The 19,664-nt window shown below is 44.6% G+C and overlaps 2 protein-coding genes across 2 annotated transcripts; both read left to right on the top strand.

Annotated features, from left to right (window-relative positions):
- The first annotated feature begins 789 nt into the window (after nt 1-789).
- On the top strand, nt 790-9,365 carry LOC121303031. The gene is made up of 14 exons (XM_041233426.1): nt 790-1,076; nt 1,937-1,989; nt 2,215-2,305; nt 2,592-2,709; nt 3,145-3,326; nt 3,519-3,600; nt 3,936-4,075; nt 4,842-6,035; nt 6,224-6,349; nt 6,706-6,842; nt 7,122-7,464; nt 7,659-7,784; nt 8,068-8,204; nt 8,963-9,365. Exons 1-14 carry the CDS (start codon nt 959-961, stop codon nt 9,089-9,091), a joined length of 2,976 nt encoding a protein of 991 aa, XP_041089360.1. The 5' UTR covers nt 790-958; the 3' UTR covers nt 9,092-9,365.
- A 5,283-nt stretch (nt 9,366-14,648) lies between these two features.
- Nucleotides 14,649-18,128, top strand: adra2b (adrenoceptor alpha 2B). The gene has a single exon (XM_041233461.1). It carries the CDS (start codon nt 15,889-15,891, stop codon nt 17,524-17,526), a length of 1,638 nt encoding a protein of 545 aa, XP_041089395.1. The 5' UTR covers nt 14,649-15,888; the 3' UTR covers nt 17,527-18,128.
- The last annotated feature ends 1,536 nt before the right edge of the window (nt 18,129-19,664 follow it).

The following is a 19,664-nucleotide window of genomic DNA, read 5'->3' as shown; positions in this document are numbered from 1 at the left end:
ATGACATGACATCCACATCGTTAATTACAGCACAGCACAACACACACGTTTAAGTGGCTACAAGCCCTGTGTTTAACAGGCACACGGCACGTTACTCGTGCACAGACTGGGTTCATTGGTGATTGTCTTCACCTGGTTCGGGGCTCAGTCATTGGTAGCGAGGGTTTGTATAAATACAGCGGCTTTGCTGCCCTGCTAACCCGATTCTTTTTTGGCTGCTGAAATGTGTGCGTCTAGGGGATTGCTGTGCTGTTTCGTGCAGTTGCTTTGGGCTGTAAATGGTAAATTCCCTTACACAGTCCTCGTTTGAACCCCCATGCGTCAGTCTTGCATTGACTCCACCTGCTCTCCCATCGACCTGCGTTTACTCTGTTTGCTTGAGCATTGTAATATAGGGTTTGCTTGCATGCAAGGCGTTTGATAATTGCGAGCTGAAGACGTGAAAACCTTGAAACGTGCTAATGCATAGCAAACCATGATTTATATCAAATGTTTTTAGATTTTTTTTTTTTTTTTTTTAACACATGGGTAGAGCAACTTGCAGTACATGAAATACAAAACTTGAATGATCCGAAGTTTGATCGATACAATCAAGTGCTGTGCGCGTCTGAAGTCATTTGATATTTCTTACTTTCGAACATTAGCAAATGGAACGCTTTTAAACTAGCAATATAGTACAGGCTGCATTGCACGGCTCATGTATTCAGCTATTTAAATTGTTTGTAAACTGCCACCTGGAGGCCCAAAACGAAGTTTGTCACATTTTCCTTAACTTGGCGCTTGCTTAAAATGAAAGGCATGCACACTAGTTGCTAAATAATTCATCTCTCTTTGATTCAGGCACACTATTTGTAATTCTATCTACCCTTCGTTTATAATGCTCTTTGAATTCGTTGAGTAGATTTCAGCTATAGTATTGTGTATTTATTTGCTAGAATTTCTCTGCTGGTGTAACTCGATGGGCTCTGTTTCAGGGTTTGGTTCCCCTATCGATCACATAGGCCTGGGGAGCTCGCAAGCTGCTGTTGTCTCAGAAAGGGATCAGAAAAGTCATGGCATTCTTCCGAGCAATGGCGGTAAGTGCTCCATTGGAAGCAGTGCTGGTTTGTTGACTGACGGTAATCTAAACTCGAGAGCTGACTTTCTACAAAGTCTGTAGCCAGCGCTTCAGATAAGGTTTTGGGTCTGCGAGTAACTTACCCTCCAAATAACACTGAGAGAGTAAAATGTATCTAAGGGGTAAAATGCAACATTTTTTGAAGCCATGAGTAATCTCGGTACATCCTGCACAGCCTTTAATGGTGATGGGGTAGGCATTAAAAAAAGAGCCTTCCATTTTAACTGCAATATTACTTTTAACTACTGCGCAACCACTAAGGTATCACACTGACTGCAGATTAATTGCGTTACTTATATTTAATAATTACAAAACAGTTCGTTCAGTATTACAGGCACTTATTTTAGCGTTTGCCTCCGACTACGGTTCCAGTTGAATTTGTAGCTGGACTGGGGCGTTTACCCTTCAAACCGTGCAGCTTTGAGTTCTTATTCTTACTGCGATAGACAACAGGGGTTAGCCAGAGATTGGATAATGTTTGTAAAGTAGTTTTTTCTTGTGTACAGTTTCCTAGTAACTGAAGACATTGTATTCTGGGAGGTGTAGTTAGTGGAAGTTTTTGGGAAGGGAGGCAGACAAGCTGTGCAGCAAAATTGCTATGCGTTTTGGGTGCCTATTTGTACGCGTTAAATTTAGTGCGTATTTCGGATTTTAATGCTTTAAACAGCAGGTACATAGTTTATCTACACCGCGCATTTTAACCTTCTGCATTGAAACATTGGTGTCGGCCCCATAGGCTATTCATATAATACACTAAAATATCACTTGCAACCTGGATCTATCATCCTTGTTTCTAAAATACAACGTATGTGTTTTCAGAGTTTCTGTCATCCACCGATACGTTTCTGGAAGAGGGGGATGTTATGAAAGAGGTAAGTGTGCAACATATCAAGAATCAGTGACAGACAGTGTAATAACAAACTTGGCGATTGTGGCACCATGGGGCTAGATTCTATGACTTCTGTGTAGGACAGCAGTGTTGGTGCAGAAAGGCTGCCTGTGGGAGGAGGGATTGGATCTCTGCCTTATACTGACTTTCCCCTCTTTGAAACTGAAACCCTTAACTTATTCCCCCCCACCCCACCCCATCCTAACAGATACCAAGAAATGCCCCTGACGTGAAAGAGATAAAGTGGGCCAAAGATGGCAACACCGTTAAAATCCCATATTCTGTGTCGAAGCAATACGGTAAGTACTTAAACCAAATCCCTGTGGTTCTGCAATGGGAGTCCTTGGAGTCCTTATAAACCAATGATAAACTGTGTACAGAGCATTTATGGCTACCGAGAGAAATGGTCAACCCTTTTTTGTACATTACAGGTGTAAACACATGTTGCCTCCTAGATCTGTTATCAAGTTAAGTTTGTATTTGTTTTGTTGGATGTTCGGCTTCAGCTGGATGCAGGAGAGCGTTGCTCTGCATGTAACTTCTCCTCCTCCTTTCCCTCAACTCCTCCGCGTCCACCTCCTGCAGACGAGCACAGCCTGGCCCTGGTTAAGCAGGCTTTCTCTGGATTTGAGGAGCAGACCTGTGTCCGCTTCGTCCCAGTGACCACCGAGGAGGATTACATCGTCATCAACCCTGTCACCGGGTGGGTTGCAAAGATCTGCTAAAGTTAAAACAACACGTTCGATGTACGTGGAAGTGAAATGAGCTGGCTGTTTAAAGGCACTGTCGACCGGTATATCTCTACTTTTTTGCACTATGCTAGGAAGGTTGTTTCTTTGGTTGCTGCTGCCATGTTATAGATTGCATATGCAGTGATACTTTTTTCTATATCTTGCGTACATGTAATTGAACTTCACACCCACTGTAATTGTTTTCCCCTCGACTGCGTGTTTGCCAGTAGTGTTTGCAAAATTATTTATAATTTATTTCATGTTAGTTTAGTTGTTCCATAGTGTGTTCAGGAAACTTATTTTGTGCACCTTCCCCCCCCCCCCCCCCCCCCCAAGAATTACACTTCTCAGAACTGTAACCGGTCCCTTGCTCTCGCGTTCTCGCTCGCTCTTGCTCTTGCTCTCAGGTGTTACTCATCTGTGGGTCATGCTGGCGGTGGCCAGTTGGTTTCCCTGGGACTGAACTGCATCAAGCGAGACATGGGAGTTGCTACACATGTGCTCATGCATGTCCTGGGCTTCTGGCATGAGCACACCAGGGTGAAGCGTGACAAACACATCGCTGTGAAGCGGCAGAACATCTCGCCAGGTGAGGGTCACTACCAGTAGCCAATAGTATGATCCAGTTATTTATTGCCACCATAGTGGCCAGTTTTGATGAAAGGCAGCACAGGAATGTGTTAGGAAATGATGGGGATGGTGGTACTGACCTCTGTTAAATACTGGGATTATCTGGCGGTGTGCATTGTGATTCTGACTCGTTTTTGCTTCCTATTTTCAGAACTCGCCGGTAACTTCAAGATCCGTGCTGAAAACACGCTAAAAAATGAATACGACTACAATTCCGTATTGCACTACAGCCAGTAAGTGTTGCAAGACTTAATCATGAGTGCTGGAAGTTTATAACTCCAGAACCAAGCAAATGTTTCCTGTGCAAAACATTACGTCTTTGTCAGGTTGTGATTGTGCAAGATGAGGTGATTTGGACATCTGCTTGAATCTCCATTCAGATTTGCATATAGAAAGAAACTTGTGTCTTGAATGCAGAAATGGCTTTTTTTTTTTTTTTTTTTTTTTTTTGGCAGTATATAGCCGTCTTTGGGGAAACGTTTTCTCTCATGGTGGATCCAAATGGCTGTAATTTCAGCAGGCTTGCGGTTGATGAATTACTCTACTCTAGTGTTGTGTTTAATTCCAGGTATGCCTTCTCTGTAAACCAGCAGCAAGCTGCAACTCCCATTCCTGACACCAGCGTTCCTATTCGTTGGAGGAAAGCTCTGAGCGAGAGCGATATAAAAAGAATCAACACGTGGTACAACTGTGACAATCATCTAGCAGGTAAGACTGCTCCGCTGTGTATGCTCTTACACCAGGCAGGCTGCTCCGCTGTGTATGCTCTTACACCAGTCAGGCTGCTCCGCTGTGTATGCTCTTACACCAGTCATGCCTCCTTATGTTGAGATCCTGCCCCAGACATGCTACCCCTGAGAGACTGCAATTTCGAATTGGCTACTTTTCATAATAAATCACAAATAGTTAATTTGCCAGTTGTCATTTTGTGCAGTTTGAGTTTTGGCTTCATGGCTCAGACTCTTTGGAACTCTCTCCTAGCTTTGGTGTGTGATGCTCCCACCGTCACTCGCTTTAAATCAACTCTCAAGACCCACCTGTTCTCTTGCTTTCCATGCTCTTTAAGCCTGATATCTGCTATTAGCTGCTGTGTTGTTGCTACTATATCATATCATTATGCATTTTGTCAATGTAATTAATGTATTATGCTTTTTTTTTACTGTAAATCATGTATTATGCATTTCTCTCTATTTCAAGTATTATGGATTTTCTTACTGCAGCTTGTAAAGCGCTTTGTGATGGTGCTCTGATATGAAAGGCGCTATATAAAACAGATTGATTAATTGATACTCCTCACTGATCTCGTTTCAACCTGCTCTGAATAGCATAGCCCCACTACCCTGTAACTTCTTATTAGGGCAATCCATAACAATACAACTTAGGTTAGTTGTGTACAACTTAGGCTAGTGTCTTTCGTCTGACAAGGCTTTGAGGACAAAACTTCAGTAAAAATCAATTTCTTAATGCCTTTAAGATGGCGACCAGGGCCACAAGAATGCTGACTCCCATCTTCTGGTGGAAAAGCCGCTGCAAAACTCGGAGAGGGACGTCCTGAATCTTGGAGTCTCTCCCCCTGTGGCTGCCCCAATCACTGCAGCCGCCGGAGACACCACAGGCCCTGCCTCCAGCACTCCTTTCTCAGCCTGGCACACAGCTAGCACGCCGGCCTCGGCCTCGCCGGCCTCCAGCACGCCGGCCTCGGCCTCCAGCTCGCCGGCCTCGGCCTCCAGCTCGCCGGCCTCGGCCTCCAGCTCGCCGGCCTCGGCCTCCAGCTCGCCGGCCTCGGCCTCCAGCTCGCCGGCCTCGGCCTCCAGCACGCCGGCCTCCAGCTCGCCGGCCTCGGCCTCCAGCTCGCCGGCCTCGGCCTCCAGCTCGCCGGCCTCGGCCTCCAGCACGCCGGCCTCGGCCTCCAGCTCGCCGGCCTCGGCCTCCAGCTCGCCGGCCTCGGCCTCCAGCTCGCCGGCCTCGGCCTCCAGCTCGCCGGCCTCGGCCTCCAGCTCGCCGGCCTCGGCCTCCAGCTCGCCGGCCTCGGCCTCCAGCTCGCCGGCCCCGGCCTCCAGCTCGCCGGCCTCGGCCTCCAGCACGCCGGCCCCGGCCTCCAGCTCGCCGGCCCCGGCCTCCAGCTCGCCGGCCCCGGCCTCCAGCACGCCGGCCTCGGCCTCCAGCACGCCGGCCCCGGCCTCCAGCACGCCGGCCCCGGCCTCCAGCACGCCGGCCTCGGCCTCCAGCACGCCGGCCTCGGCCTCCAGCACGCCGGCCTCGGCCTCCAGCTCGCCGGCCTCGGCCTCCAGCTCGCCGGCCTCGGCCTCCAGCTCGCCGGCCTCGGCCTCCAGCTCGCCGGCCTCGGCCTCCAGCTCGCCGGCCTCGGCCTCCAGCTCGCCGGCCTCGGCGGTCTCCAGCACCCCGGCCTCCAGCCAAGCAGACTTGTCTGTTCGTACTTCTACAGGATATGACCAGACCACTCTCCAGTCCAGTGAGGTCACCCAGTCTCTGCTTCCCAACCCTTCCCCTCGACCTGCCTCTCTGTTCTGTGACTTTGAGCTTGACCTGTGTGGCTGGGAGAACTGCAGCAGCGGGGACTTCAACTGGCTGCTAAGGAGGGAGAGGCCGGCTGAGTTTGAGACCCAGACTCTGCCTGATGGCCATGCCAGCTGCCGCAACTTTGCAGGCGAGTCTGTACTCAGTACACCCTGAGCCTGGTTTTGCATGGTCTTTCACACTGGTGTGGTGGTGCTTTGCATTTCTGGTCAAGTGCTTGTATGTATTCGGGACATGACTTCATTTACCTGCACCCATTCTGAACAACGCTCCATCTTATATTTTTGCACGGTGCTAAATTGCTTTCCTTTGCTGCAGGACAGTACCTGTACCTGGAGGCAGTGTTTCCCCGGGAAAGTGGTGAAACTGCAGTCCTCATCAGCCCCGTCTTTGAGGGACCCAAATGCCTGTCCTTCTGGTACAGCCTGATCGGAGATGGCGTGGGTAAGTTAGAGGCACGGTCTAATCAAGTGCCTTGTTCTCAGACCAAGAGGTATGCCTACTAATGAATGTTCTACTGTGTACTTGATTACAGTGATTCTAAAGCTACAGTGGCAGAGACTGTAGGATAGTGGCCATTCCAGTGACTTTTGGGTAGCAGTATACCAAGGATGGCTTGTTGTGGGGAAAGTCTTAAACATTCCATATACATTGCCAGTGCTCTTTGTTTCTTGAGATACTGGCTGGGAGTAAGGGCACTATTGTGTTAACAACATTTAAGCATTTAGTTAAATCTATTGGGGGTGCAGATTTGGGGACTTGTGGCCTCTGGGAAGCTTGAGACCTGTTTTTGTCTGCAGGTGCTCTCAATTTGTATGTGCAGTATGTGAGCTCTCCAGACAGCTGGCACAAGCTGTGGTCTGCTAGTGGTGCCATGCCCAGGAAGTGGTACTTTCAGCAACTGGATCTGTTTGTCAAGGCTGAGGAGGAGTACCAGGTCAGATGAAACTTGTAGTGTATCTAGAGCATTGTACAGCAAAGGCATTGGCCTGAATCTCTTCTATTTGCCTGGGCAGCTTTGCAAGTGAGATTTGATTTTGTGCCAAACCCTAAAGAGTAAGTTTGGGCACCCTGGTTTGCTCGCGTACATTGTGACTGCAAAATCCTGCTCAGGAAAGTGAGCAGAACAAACTGACCTCGCTCTCTATATTAGACTTTTTATCATGGTGTTATTTGTATTCAAAACAGACACCTTTTTGTTTTGCTGCTTGTGTAGATTCTGCTGGAGGGAACCATCCGCAACAACTACTGTGGTGACGCTGCAATAGATGACCTGTCTGTCTCGGAGACCCTCTGCATGCCTCTCCAGAAGAGGCTCCACAGGCGTCGCGAGCTGCCAGCTACCGCAGCACCTGAAGGGAGTCCCTCTGTCTCCATTGCCCCAGTGCTGCCCCCTCCAGAGGTGCTGGAGACGCTGTTCTGTGACTTTGAGAAGGGGCTGTGTGGCTGGTCCCAGTGTACCAGTGATGAGTTTGACTGGGAGCTTCACCAAGAGAGACTGCCTCCCCTGCTCGGTGCCACGCAGCCAGACTCCCTGGGGAAGTGTCGCAACTTGGAAGGTACAGTTTGGACACTGGTCTAATATTCAAGGATACTGGTTCTATTATGGTAGTGAATTAAACAGAGCTTCCAGAAGGGCAGTTTGTAGCTGGCCTATACAGAGCAGTGCCTACATAGAGGCTGTATTCCTGGTCTGCAGCAGGGCAATGTGTAGCTCCAGTCTACATTGCTACCTCCCTCTGGTCTGTTGCAGGGCAGTACCTGTACATGGAGGCAGTGTATCCCAGGGAGAGTGGTCAGACTGCAGTCCTCATCAGCCCAGCCTTCAAGGGACCCAAGTGCCTGTCCTTCTGGTACAGTCTGTTTGGAGATGGTGTGGGTGAGTAATCCTGCTAGTGTTGGCTGCATTGTTTAATGATTTCTTTCCGGGGACCAAAAACAGTTCTCCTACAAACTACGCAAGTAGAAAGGAGACACTTTTGCATTGGAACATTTCTCTCAATTTATGTTTGAACTGTATCTTAAGAGTGCCTTGCCTTGGGTCATAGAAACCCTCCTGTAATTTTTTTTTCTTCCTCTTGGAAAAAGCTGTAACTGCAAAAAGCAGCAGGCAGTTTTTGTGCTCTGGCCAAGTGTCTGCCTGTCTCCTCTTTCTTCCCCAGGTTCTCTCAATGTGTACGTGCAGTATGTGAGCACAGCTGACCGCTGGCACAAGCTCTGGTCAGTCAGTGGGAACAAGAGCAGGAAGTGGCATCTGGCTGAACTGGAACTGTTTGTGGAACCCAACGAGACATTCCAGGTGGGAATTATTTGGGCATCCGAGTTGCCTTTCTGTAAATGCTTAACATTGGGATGTTTGTATATTTTAATGACTGGCCTACTTAAGATTATACAAAGCGCTATATATATATATATATATATAAAAAAACAGGACAGCTAAACTGTTTACCTGTTAAACAAAAATAAAATAAAACAGTTTTTAAATCAATAACACAAAAAGGCTTCACACTGTACTTTTGTCTTTATACTCTTGAGCACACTATCAAGCGGGCTCTCCACACAGCAGCAGCCCTGAGCAGACTGACTGCTCTCCTTAAACACCCTGCACCTGGCTCTAATTTACAATGATAGCCAGGTGCAGGTGATAATTAACAATAATTAACAAAACCAATTAATAAACAAGTGTGCATTTGCACATGTTTATCTAAAGCAGATTTATCAACCTTTATCAATCGATCTATCAGTATGTGTGTATATATATATATATATATATATATATATATATATATATATATATATATATATATATATATATATATATATATATATATATATAATTACACACACACAATCTTGCATCAGCAACAACCTGAACTTTAGTTCAATAAATGCAAAATACTAAAACTAAACTTTTGTCTTACAAATCTAGAAGGCATATGGTGTGGCAGCAGAAGCTCCAGTAAACACTTCCTTTCCACTCTGCAGTGGTCGTGACCTGTGCTGTAACTCTGTCCTACACCTGTAGTTTATTGAAACCTAATTGTGTTTCTTCTCTAGATCCTTTTGGAGGGGACCATTGGAAACAGTCCCTGTGGGGATGTAGCTGTTGATGACGTCTTTGTGACGGGACACCATTGTGTCAAAGGAGACTCTGCACACACCCCTGTTGCAAGAAATAAAACTTAAATATATTTTGTATTGACTAATACATGTATATGTGCAGTAATGCTCCACTATACACTGCTCCAAACAATTAAGCAGTTGTATGTGTATGTATAAAGCATTATTTTTCAAAGAAAAGTTTTGATTTCTGGAAGGAAATGTAGCTGGTTCCAGCCTAACTTTGCCACTTTCAGCAGAAGGACGTTAAATAACAAAGGACATATGCTTTTCTCGGTTCCTACAGGTAATGTTTTTAGTGTGTATGCATGACCAAGGCAAGCTCATTGCACGGGCAGTTCTTGATACTACCATGCGGTGGCGACATTTTCCACTTATCACTGTCCAAAGTTCTGCAACTGGATCTTGCTGCCATGCGCTATCGGAGATACTTGTCCCTGTTTGGAAGTATGAGTATTTTTGTAAATGCACTCTGGTCAGTAGATGGTGGTGAACACTATTTAAAGTATTGGAAAAATTATAAAATGCACCGCCCTAGCAAATTCAGGTTACACAAAAGCTATCACTTGAATCATAAAAAAAAAACCTCTATTCTTTTACAAGTACTAGATTAACCACAAGAGTTGTTAGAGGAAGTTATGGGATAGTATATGTATGCTGTGCCTAATTTGATGAATCACATATTTTACTAAATTTATTTTCCTAGTTTGTGAAATTGACAAGTGTGGTGCATAGTCTATATACTAGGGTGTGTGTTTTTGCTGGTCATTTTGTGTCATTTGACATAAACCGTGGCATAATTTGCAAAACAGGATAGTGGTCTTGCTCATTTTGTGAAGTACGCAAAGCTTATTATACAAATTAGGAATCATATTTGAACAGTAGGAACCACATGGCAGCGTTGCGTCACCTTGAGTCTAACCCTAACCCAGCGTCGCCTCGAGTCGATCTGTAACTCGCTCTACCTAGCGTCACCTCAAATCTAACCCTAACCCAGCATCGCCTCGAGTCTAACCCTAACCCAGCGACACCTTGAGTCTAACCCTAACCCAGCGTCACCTCGAGTCGATCTGTAACTCGCTCTACCTAGCGTCACCTCAAATCTAACCCTAACCCAGCATCGCCTCGAGTCAATCTGTAACTCGCTCTACCTAGCATCACCTTGAGTCTAACCCTAACCCAGCGTCACCTCGAGTCGATCTGTAACTCGCTCTACCTAGCATCACCTTGAGTCTAACCCTAACCCAGCGACACCTCGAGTCTAACCCTAACCCAGCGTCACCTCGAGTCTAACCCTAACCCAGCGACACCTCGAGTCTAACCCTAACCCAGCGTCGCCTCGAGTCTAACCCTAACCCAGCGTCACGTCGAGTCTAATCCTAACCCAGCGTCACCTCGAGTCTAACCCTAACCCAGCGTCACCTCGAGTCTAACCCTAACCCAGCGTCACCTCGAGTCTAACCCTAACCCAGCGTCACCTCGAGTCTAACCCTAACCCAGCGTCACCGAGTCGCGTCACCTCGAGTCTAACCCTAACCCAGCGTCACCTCGAGTCTAACCCTAACCCAGCGTCACCTCGAGTCTAACCCTAACCCAGCGTCACCTCGAGTCTAACCCTAACCCAGCGTCACGTCACCTCGAGTCTAACCCTAACCCAGCGTCACCTCGAGTCTAACCCTAACCCAGCGTCACGTCGAGTCTAATCCTAACCCAGTGTCACCTCGAGTCTAACCCTAACCCAGCGTCACCTCGAGTCGATCTGTAACTCGCTCTACCTAGCGTCACCTCAAATCTAACCCTAACCCAGCGTCACCTCGAGTCGATCTGTAACTCGCTCTACCTAGCATCACCTTGAGTCTAACCCTAACCCAGCGTCATCTCGAGTCTAACCCTAACCCAGCGTCACCTCGAGTCGAGCTGTAACTCGCTTTACCCAGCCTCACCTCGAGTCTAACCCTAACCCTGCGTCACATAGTCTAACTAGAACTTGAGCTCTACCCAGCGTCTTCTCGATTCTAACTGTAACTTGCTCTACCCAGGGTCACCTCGAGTCTCCGCTCTCTAGTAAATTAACCAATTACTTCATTGTTATTATCAGCACAAAGGGAACATGGTTGAGATGTTAGTGTGTGGTCAAACTTGATTTTGAAGCATAATCTTATTATTTTGCAAGTAGTAGCCTGTCCAAAAAACAAACAAACAAAAACTCCAACATTGAACATTGCTGTGTACGAATGCCGTGCTCCTCTGAAAGCATGAAGCAGTGTAGAGACTTGCAGGGCGCACACGCAGCTCCACATGTCAACTGTCACATCCAGGACGCGAATCCGCTCTCGATAGCTTACCTGTCCGACACCCGACCATCTCCACCAAGCCACGCTATAAAAACGAAACCTGGGCTGTAGACGTTTTCACCGAGAAAAGCATAGGCGCATTTGTTTACTTTCCTTGGTTTTATCTTTACTGGCGTGTTTACAGCAGGTTTAAAACACTAAACCGAATCTACAGCGTGCTGTGGTAATGCGTGCCTTATTCACAATCAAATCCGAACCGTGCATGTGCAATGAGTACACCACATTTTCTATGTTGTATACTGAGGCACAACTTGTAAATGAGAACAATTGGCCAGATGTATTTTTAAACCGGCAGTGTGAATTTAGATAACACGGGTTTAGAACTCATAGCACAGTGTATGTATGCAATATTCAAAAAGATTATACAAATATTATAAAATGAGTTCGGCACAGTAGATGAGTTCTAAATATATATATGATTATATATATATATATATATATATATATATATTCGGCACATATATATATATTAATATATTATATATATTAGTTAATATATACATCAATCTTTGTGTGTTTCCCGTACAAAAGGGCATATGCGCATATATATATATATATATATATATATATATATATATATATATATATATATATATATATATATAATTGAGTGTTGAGTTTGCACTTTTACCCCAGGGTATTAATTGTTTTTTTTCGTAGTCCCGGTGTTTTAGTTGCTACAGTATTGACTATTGATGTCATACTATGTCCCTGACTATCGGGTGTGTCGGCTCGCCATCTCGGTTGGTGACCAGCCTTCGGTCAGTACTGGGCCGGAGTCGTTACAATCGTTCAAATAGCAGGCAGTTCTGGCCTGCCTCTGCCAAAGCACTTTTTAAATATATGTGTTTATTGATTTTTTTTTTTTTTTTTCGGTTGGTACACCCACTAATTTTGTTAGTGTATTTTGTAAGTGGGCGACCGTATCTTCTTATTATTGAATTATTATTCTTCATTCCCATCGAATGCTTCTGTACATGTACAGTATATAAACAAGCACAAACTATCAATCAATAAATAAATAACATGGGCTGTTCAAGCAATAAGCATGAACCCTCTCCCTCTTGAGACTCACGAGAAAAAGCTTTTCCTTCGTATTGCTTTCCTCAGGATTAAGCCTGCCGTCTCACTTAAACTGCTTCTCTCTCGCAGAATAATCTGTCTCCCCTCACCCGTGTAGGGTACAAATACATTTTCAATAATGTAATTGTCATCATGTGTAGTAATGATTAACTGCACACTTAGTTACACAAAGTCACATAAGATTTTCATTCTACCAATGACATAATTATCAAAGTAATATTTATAAAAGGAAGGGAAAATGCCCTTAAGCTAAAACATATGATCCAAACGCGAGTCTGTTCAAACTTTACGTCAAATCAATTTGTTTATTTAACATTTCTAAGTTATTACTAATAAGCTAAATTCACAAAGCTAAAATATACATAATCAAACAGACTGTTGGAGATTTTAGCTTTGTGAATACGTAAAAACAACAACTCAAATTCAACAAATCAATCCCTGCCAGGCTCGAGATCAGCGACAGCGCTGGCAGGAGAGAGATATACAATTATTATTATTATTATTATTATTATTATTATTATTATTATTATTATTATTATTATTTTATTATTATTATTTAGCGCTTCCGCACATTTTGGAGGTAACCAGCCAGAAAGAAGTCAAATTCTGCTGCACAAATACATTTTACACTTCATTCTGAATAAAACGTGTGTGGAAAAACAAATGTGAGGAAACGGCCTGGCGAGTGCTCGGCAAAACATTCAACGATTTGACCAAACGTATAAACTGGACTGGAGTGAAAGGCAAAAGACCCCTCAGAGATCTGGCGATGAAGGATGTTGTTCTCATTGGTTTACGTGTTCATGTATTGATGAAATGGTGTATTACTGCACTGATAGTTTTAGATCTGTTCCGCTGTTTACGCACATGCCGTGTTAATCAATTTATTACATTTGTACATACAAAATAAACTATAAAATAGATTCAACTGATATGTTCAGTGGTTTGTGCAGTTAAATAATATTGGTATAGAAGCGAGAACAGGTAACATGGGCAGTCTTAATCAGGAGATACTGACGTTCATGTCTGAATTATTGGGTTTATTGGATAATTGTGCAGGTGCAGTTAGAAGGAACAGATTATCAGCAAAAGCTGCAGATGGGGAAATAGAAGCTTTCTAAAGAGATGGGACCAGTTGGTGGGAACAGCAGGAGGACGCAAAGCTGGGGAACTGCTAAAGCATGCAGCTCTGAAGAAGCAAGAAGCATTTAAATCTGTGATGCGTGTGTGTGTGTGTGGTGCTCTTACATCCTTTGTATATAAACATAACTTTCTCTTTTTCTGTTCTCTTTAAGTAAACGTGAATATTTGTCTTCCTTGTTCAGTGCTTTTATGTTCATAAATCTTTTATTTTTTTCAGCATACACAAGTCCTTCAGATACATGGACTGTTATACAGAACAGCCCGTCAAAGCTGACTGTGCGGGACTAAAATAGTTAATCAGTGTACGCGTGGGTTGTTGGTTTGTAGAGGTTCAAAATAAAGACACGGTGTTTATTTGATTCTAGACTGTTAGTCTATACAGGTGTCAATTTAAACACGTTTCACTGACCCAAGTATGGGTCGCCATGCAAGGGCTATTTGTTTTTGGCTTGACATTTACAATTCAAAGCTGCTTACATTTGCTGGGCTGCGGGCCAGTACCGTTGGACCGCTTCCGGGCCGTAATACAGTTTGACATTGGGCTGGTTTCGGCAGCGGTCATTGGACCCGAATCACAGCCGTAATTGGGCTGCTACTGGGTCTGGGTATGTTCTCCACTCTTAAACATAGTGACACCATAAAAACACACACACACAAATAACAAAGCATTCAAAAACAGTTAAAGCAATCATATGAACAGTAATACAAAATAAAACCATAGAAAAGCAAACAATTCCAATATACATGATCGAGGTCATAGTCAAATTAAAGTGTTTGCATCCCTGGTTAGATTTTAAAAGAAATATTGTAAAGAGATCATTTTTATCTCTGTCCCGCAGCTCTGAGATTCTGTTGTAATCAGGACGCTGTGTGTGAGAGAAAGAGAGAAGGAGATGTGAAGCGGAGAGCCTGGGTAAGTAGCTCTGTAGCCTCTATTTGTAGTGTGACGATGGGGTTACATCACTTTTCTGGGCAGGGAATTGGCACACATGTTCGTTTTAAAGGCAGTGCGAGCGAGTGAGCAAGTAGGAGTTATCCAAGCGATGCGCTGGGGACCCGACAGAGCCCGGTCGCTGAGCTGTAACGGGAGACTGCACTAGTTGCGACACGGAGCTGGACTTGAACGAAGACCAACCGAGGCGCACCTACCAGTCCTTACCGTTTCTTTGTTTTATGCCATTATGGTTTGAACTTTGCGTTCCTGTGATTCTTAATCTACTAAAATGCTGTCAGAATTTGGACCTGGATTCTGGGGAAGAAAACTCCGCATTTAACTGAACCCAATATTTTTGCCTCTTCATCGTCTGACTTATGAGAAGCTTTTTTTTTCAAAACCAGCAAAGAATACACTCGGAGTTTTATTCATTATAACAAACAAACAAAAACCACAGAGAACTTCCTATCTGTTAAACATATTTAGTATGATTTTATTTTTTTTCGAATGACATTTGACCTTGTGAGGTTTTTGGCAGACGGCTGGTCATCTGTGGGGATTTGGGGATTACACTTTTGGGAAGCACTTAATATGTGGAAATCACTGGACCACGTATTTAAAGATACCTTTTAACAGAATACCTTGAAAAAAGGATCTCCCGCAGAGTGATAAGTGATCCACCTCCATGAAATTTGATTAGATAAAAAAAAAACATGTTTTTTTAATCTAAGCACAGGATCAATTAAAGAACAGTGTCTCACCCTAAAGCCCTTGAGTGTCAATACTTTGTATTAACTTCACGACCTGTCATTGAAGGAAAAGACTGCACTTTTCGTTTTTGTTTGTTCAATTTGTTCTCTGAATGTGGATTCTTTGAGACTTGCAAAACTGTATTTGGAAACCAATCTTTACCCCATAGCTTGCTTGCTAACAGTGAGAACAGGAGAGAAGATTTTATCACAACTAAACTGAAATTTCTTAGTTGAAAGGCAAGTGTACTGATTCAGCTATTTTTCAGCAAATATTACTTTTATTAACAGGTTGTTTTTTTTTTTTTTAAATTAAACTAAAATCTTTCAGGGGATTAGGAAAAAAAAACACTCCATCTTGTTATCATGAGGAAAACAAATCGCAGAAGTTGCAGATTCACTGCAGAGCTTGGAAGAAGTTTGGACATGCATTTATCATCCTGTCAGTAGAAGTGGTTTTAAAGACAGATTTAAAGAAAAGCTTTTGTGACAGACTGACACCTCCATCACTTATCCCCATAAAACAGTATCAGCAGCCTGGCAGCAGTCCCTTCTCTGATCATCCTTCCAATAGATTAGCTGTTTGTGTGACAGTCCAGCATGGCTTCTTGGAGTGAGCAGGCATGTTTTCCCATCACCAGTGGTGGTCCCATCAATGTTAACAACAACATCAGCTTCTGCAACCGGAAGACAGCTCCCTATTCCCCCGAAGCTACTGCTGTCTTCGCTACAGTGGTCACCTTTATGATCTTCTTCACAATCTTTGGGAACGTTCTGGTGATTATCGCCGTGCTGACAAGCCGCTCCCTGAAAGCCCCGCAGAACCTCTTTCTGGTCTCGTTGGCCGCTGCTGACATCCTGGTCGCCACCCTGATCATCCCTTTCTCTCTGGCGAACGAGCTGATGGGCTACTGGTACTTCAAGACTGTGTGGTGTGACATCTTCCTGGCCCTGGATGTCCTGTTCTGCACCTCCTCCATCGTCCACCTCTGTGCCATCAGCCTGGACCGCTACTGGTCTGTCTCACAGGCCATTGAGTACAACTCCAAACGCACCCCTCGCAGGATCAAGTGCATCATCCTTATTGTGTGGCTGATTGCTGCCTTCATCTCCTTCCCTCCCCTGATATCCATGAACAAGAAGAAGGCCCAGCCCGGGGAGGATGCATACCCTCTGTGCGAGCTCAACGATGAGAAGTGGTACATCCTCTCCTCCAGCATCGGCTCCTTCTTCGCCCCCTGCATCATCATGATCCTGGTCTACATCAGGATCTACCAGATCGCCAAGCAGAGGACCAGGCAGCTGCCCGGGGAGCACGCCAAGGCCGGTGCAGCGATGCAGAAGCCGGCCGGCACGGAGGACAAGATCAATATTGTGCCCGACACCAACCAAAACGGGCACCACCACAACCAGCACCTCAAACCGAGCTCCTTGCCAGCACAGGACGAAAGTGCAGTGCTGCAAAACGGACATCAAAGAAGCTCCTCCTTTCCCCCAGCCCATCTCCAGGTGCCCACTCCAGAAATCCAACTACAACAACAGCCCCCAGTGCCTTCCCACCTTTCTTACTCTCCAAAGGAGGGTTCCATGAAACTCCAGGAAGCTCCAGGACCTTGCATCGAACCGGGGTGCCTTTCCGCCGGTGGCCAGCAGGCAAGCACAGGGAGTGGAGTTGGAAGAGAGGGAAGGGGGTGTCAGGTGGTGGCCCCCAATAAAAAAGGGGAGAACTTAGATGATTCCACTTCCAGTTCAGAGCCAGGCGACGCCGACCTTGTCGAGGGAATTAATGGGAAAAAAGGGGATGTCGTACATGAAGGGGTTGACGGCGATATCTCCCCAGGCAACAACAGAGTCGAGGGCACCCCACCAACCCCCATCAAAATCGGGGACACCATCGCCACAGCAAGAGGGGAGATCATCCTGGTGAGCAAGCAGGCTACCCCGAGCGCCATCCGCCGCAAAGCCATGCAGAACCGGGAGAAGAGGTTCACCTTCGTGTTGGCAGTGGTGATCGGGGCATTCGTGGGCTGCTGGTTCCCTTTCTTCTTCCTCTACAGCTTGACGGCCATCTGCCCTGCTACCTGCCAGGTCCCAGAGGCCGTCTTCAAGTTCTTTTTCTGGATCGGGTACTGCAACAGCTCCCTGAACCCCGTAATCTACACCATCTTCAACCAGGACTTCAGGAGGGCTTTCAAGAAGATCCTCTGTAGGGGAAACATCAAGGGAACCTTTTGTTGACAGTTTTCTGCCGATATGAAACCTTATGGGTCACCTGAGCTAGGCTGACAGTCATCTATCTGATCTGCATTCCATCAGACAGCCAGTAAAGAGAATATTACCGTTCTGTTTTTGCAGTTCAAAGAATGACAAATGCACCTCCATAGGCAGACCTTTTTTGTGAGAGCTGGTTGGTTCATCTTTTACTGTAGGTATAGGAGACAGTGATACACAGACCAGAATCTAGATTGCTTTTCTGGAAAGAAGGGGACATGTGTGTTGTGAGGGTGCCCTGGAGACTCTGCTTCATTGCATGTGCCATGCGTTCGAAGCCTGTTTTAAGGAGAGCTGACCAATGGTCTATTAGCTCTAGCAATGTGTCAGTATCCCCCATTTTTCTTCTGTTCAAGATCGTTTTTTGTTTTTTGTTTTTTTTTATTGTGTGTTTTTATTTTGCTCAATTTGGAATTACATTGTAGATGAAAAGTTGCTGCTGTTGCTTCCTGGTACCTAATCATGTGTTGTAACTGAAATTCACACCATTGGCCCAGCTGCTGTCATCAGACCATGTGATCATCAGCAAGGGTACCAGGATGCAGCAGTTTATTAATAGATTTTTTTTTAAACTTTTTTTTTTTTTTTTTACTTATCCTGAATTTAGGATTAAAAAACAAAGTGAAAAAAAAAAAATTATATTATATATATATATATATATATATATATATATATATATATATATATATATATATATAGACACTGCACAAAAAAGGGTATTCAATAATACCTCTAATAAAGCAAATGAGTGTCAAGTACAGGAGTCTTTTTAGTAAAGAATTTACAAATGGGGAATTAAAAAACTCTAAGGTTTGGCTTAGAAAAACTATCATGTTTTCTAGAAGAAGTACCCAATAATGAACATTTTTGAAAGATCTAGAATGTGGAATGTAGTCTGGTTGTTAAAGGAGTTGTATGTCACTGTTATAGCATGCAGAATATGGTATGAATATGGTCTGTGAAGTACATGGTATAATACCACATCAATTCAATTAGAGAGTTGGTACGAACAGCGTATCCCCAGGATAAGCAACAGCTGTTTTTCAGAAATCATTTACCGCTGAAGTGAATCACCCTGGCTTGCATCAATCCCACAATAACTACAGATGGGGGCTTGATGCTATCCAGGGTGATTCCCCAGTGCTGCAAAATGCTCTAACAGAACTCTGCTTATGCAGGTGGGTTGTGGGTCGATCAAATCAATCCCTTAGCGCACTTTTAAAATAACAGGGATTGGCCAGTATTCAGTGCCTGAAATATTTTGGACAGGAGCCAGGTTAAGGAGAATGAGATGCACAGTGTAGTTAGTATAGGATGTTAAGGAATATAAAGGCTAGCTCCGGGAGAATATTGGAGCGCATCTTTGAATAGGTCATCTTGCACGATCTTTCTCTGAATAGTTTTTTTGTGCATTGTTGCATTGTGGCTTAGATGCAAAGTCGACAATGAATCACAAGCGATCCAACAGACTTTTTATATTTTGTTACAATTTGCATACTATGGCTACAATCTACAGATGTGTTTTTCCTATGGATGATGATGTTGTGTATGGGTTTATTTTGGAGTTCTGGTATTCAAGCATTGAGATAACCGTGTAGTAACCAAGACTTTAAACAGTGTGCATGCTATTTTAATTATCTAAACAGTGGCAGATCTAAATAACACAGCTCTTTTACGCCATATTAAACTATCTGTTGCAAAGAAATGTCACTAGGGACTAGCGCGCTGATATCAGGGTCTACACAACATGACGTATTGTACTGGATAGAGTGTGGATTTTTGAAAAAGCTTTGGTTACTGTATCATTACAAAGTGTTCTTTTCCATGTATTTTTTGCAATATGTCAGCAGGAGGGCTGGGCTCGAGCTTGTGGATCATTTCATATATAATATCTGGGGGCGGTTTTTGTCTGTATGTTTCAGTTTTGATTAAATAGAACGCTTTGCCTCCACGCTGGTTTATGTTTACTCCTGATAAGTTTACCGCCTCCACTAAAGTTCCTCTATATTCCTGACCTCTTTTTTTTATTATGGAATGATTAGAACAAGTACAGAATCTCCTGGCGGCAGTGTGTTTGGGGTTTCCCATTACCAGTACCTACTCTA

Source organism: Polyodon spathula, chromosome 31 (assembly GCF_017654505.1).
Source record: "Polyodon spathula isolate WHYD16114869_AA chromosome 31, ASM1765450v1, whole genome shotgun sequence".
Lineage (NCBI taxonomy): Eukaryota > Metazoa > Chordata > Actinopteri > Acipenseriformes > Polyodontidae > Polyodon > Polyodon spathula.
The sequence above is the reverse complement of the archived record's forward strand: the minus strand, read 5'-3'. Positions and strand labels throughout refer to the sequence as shown.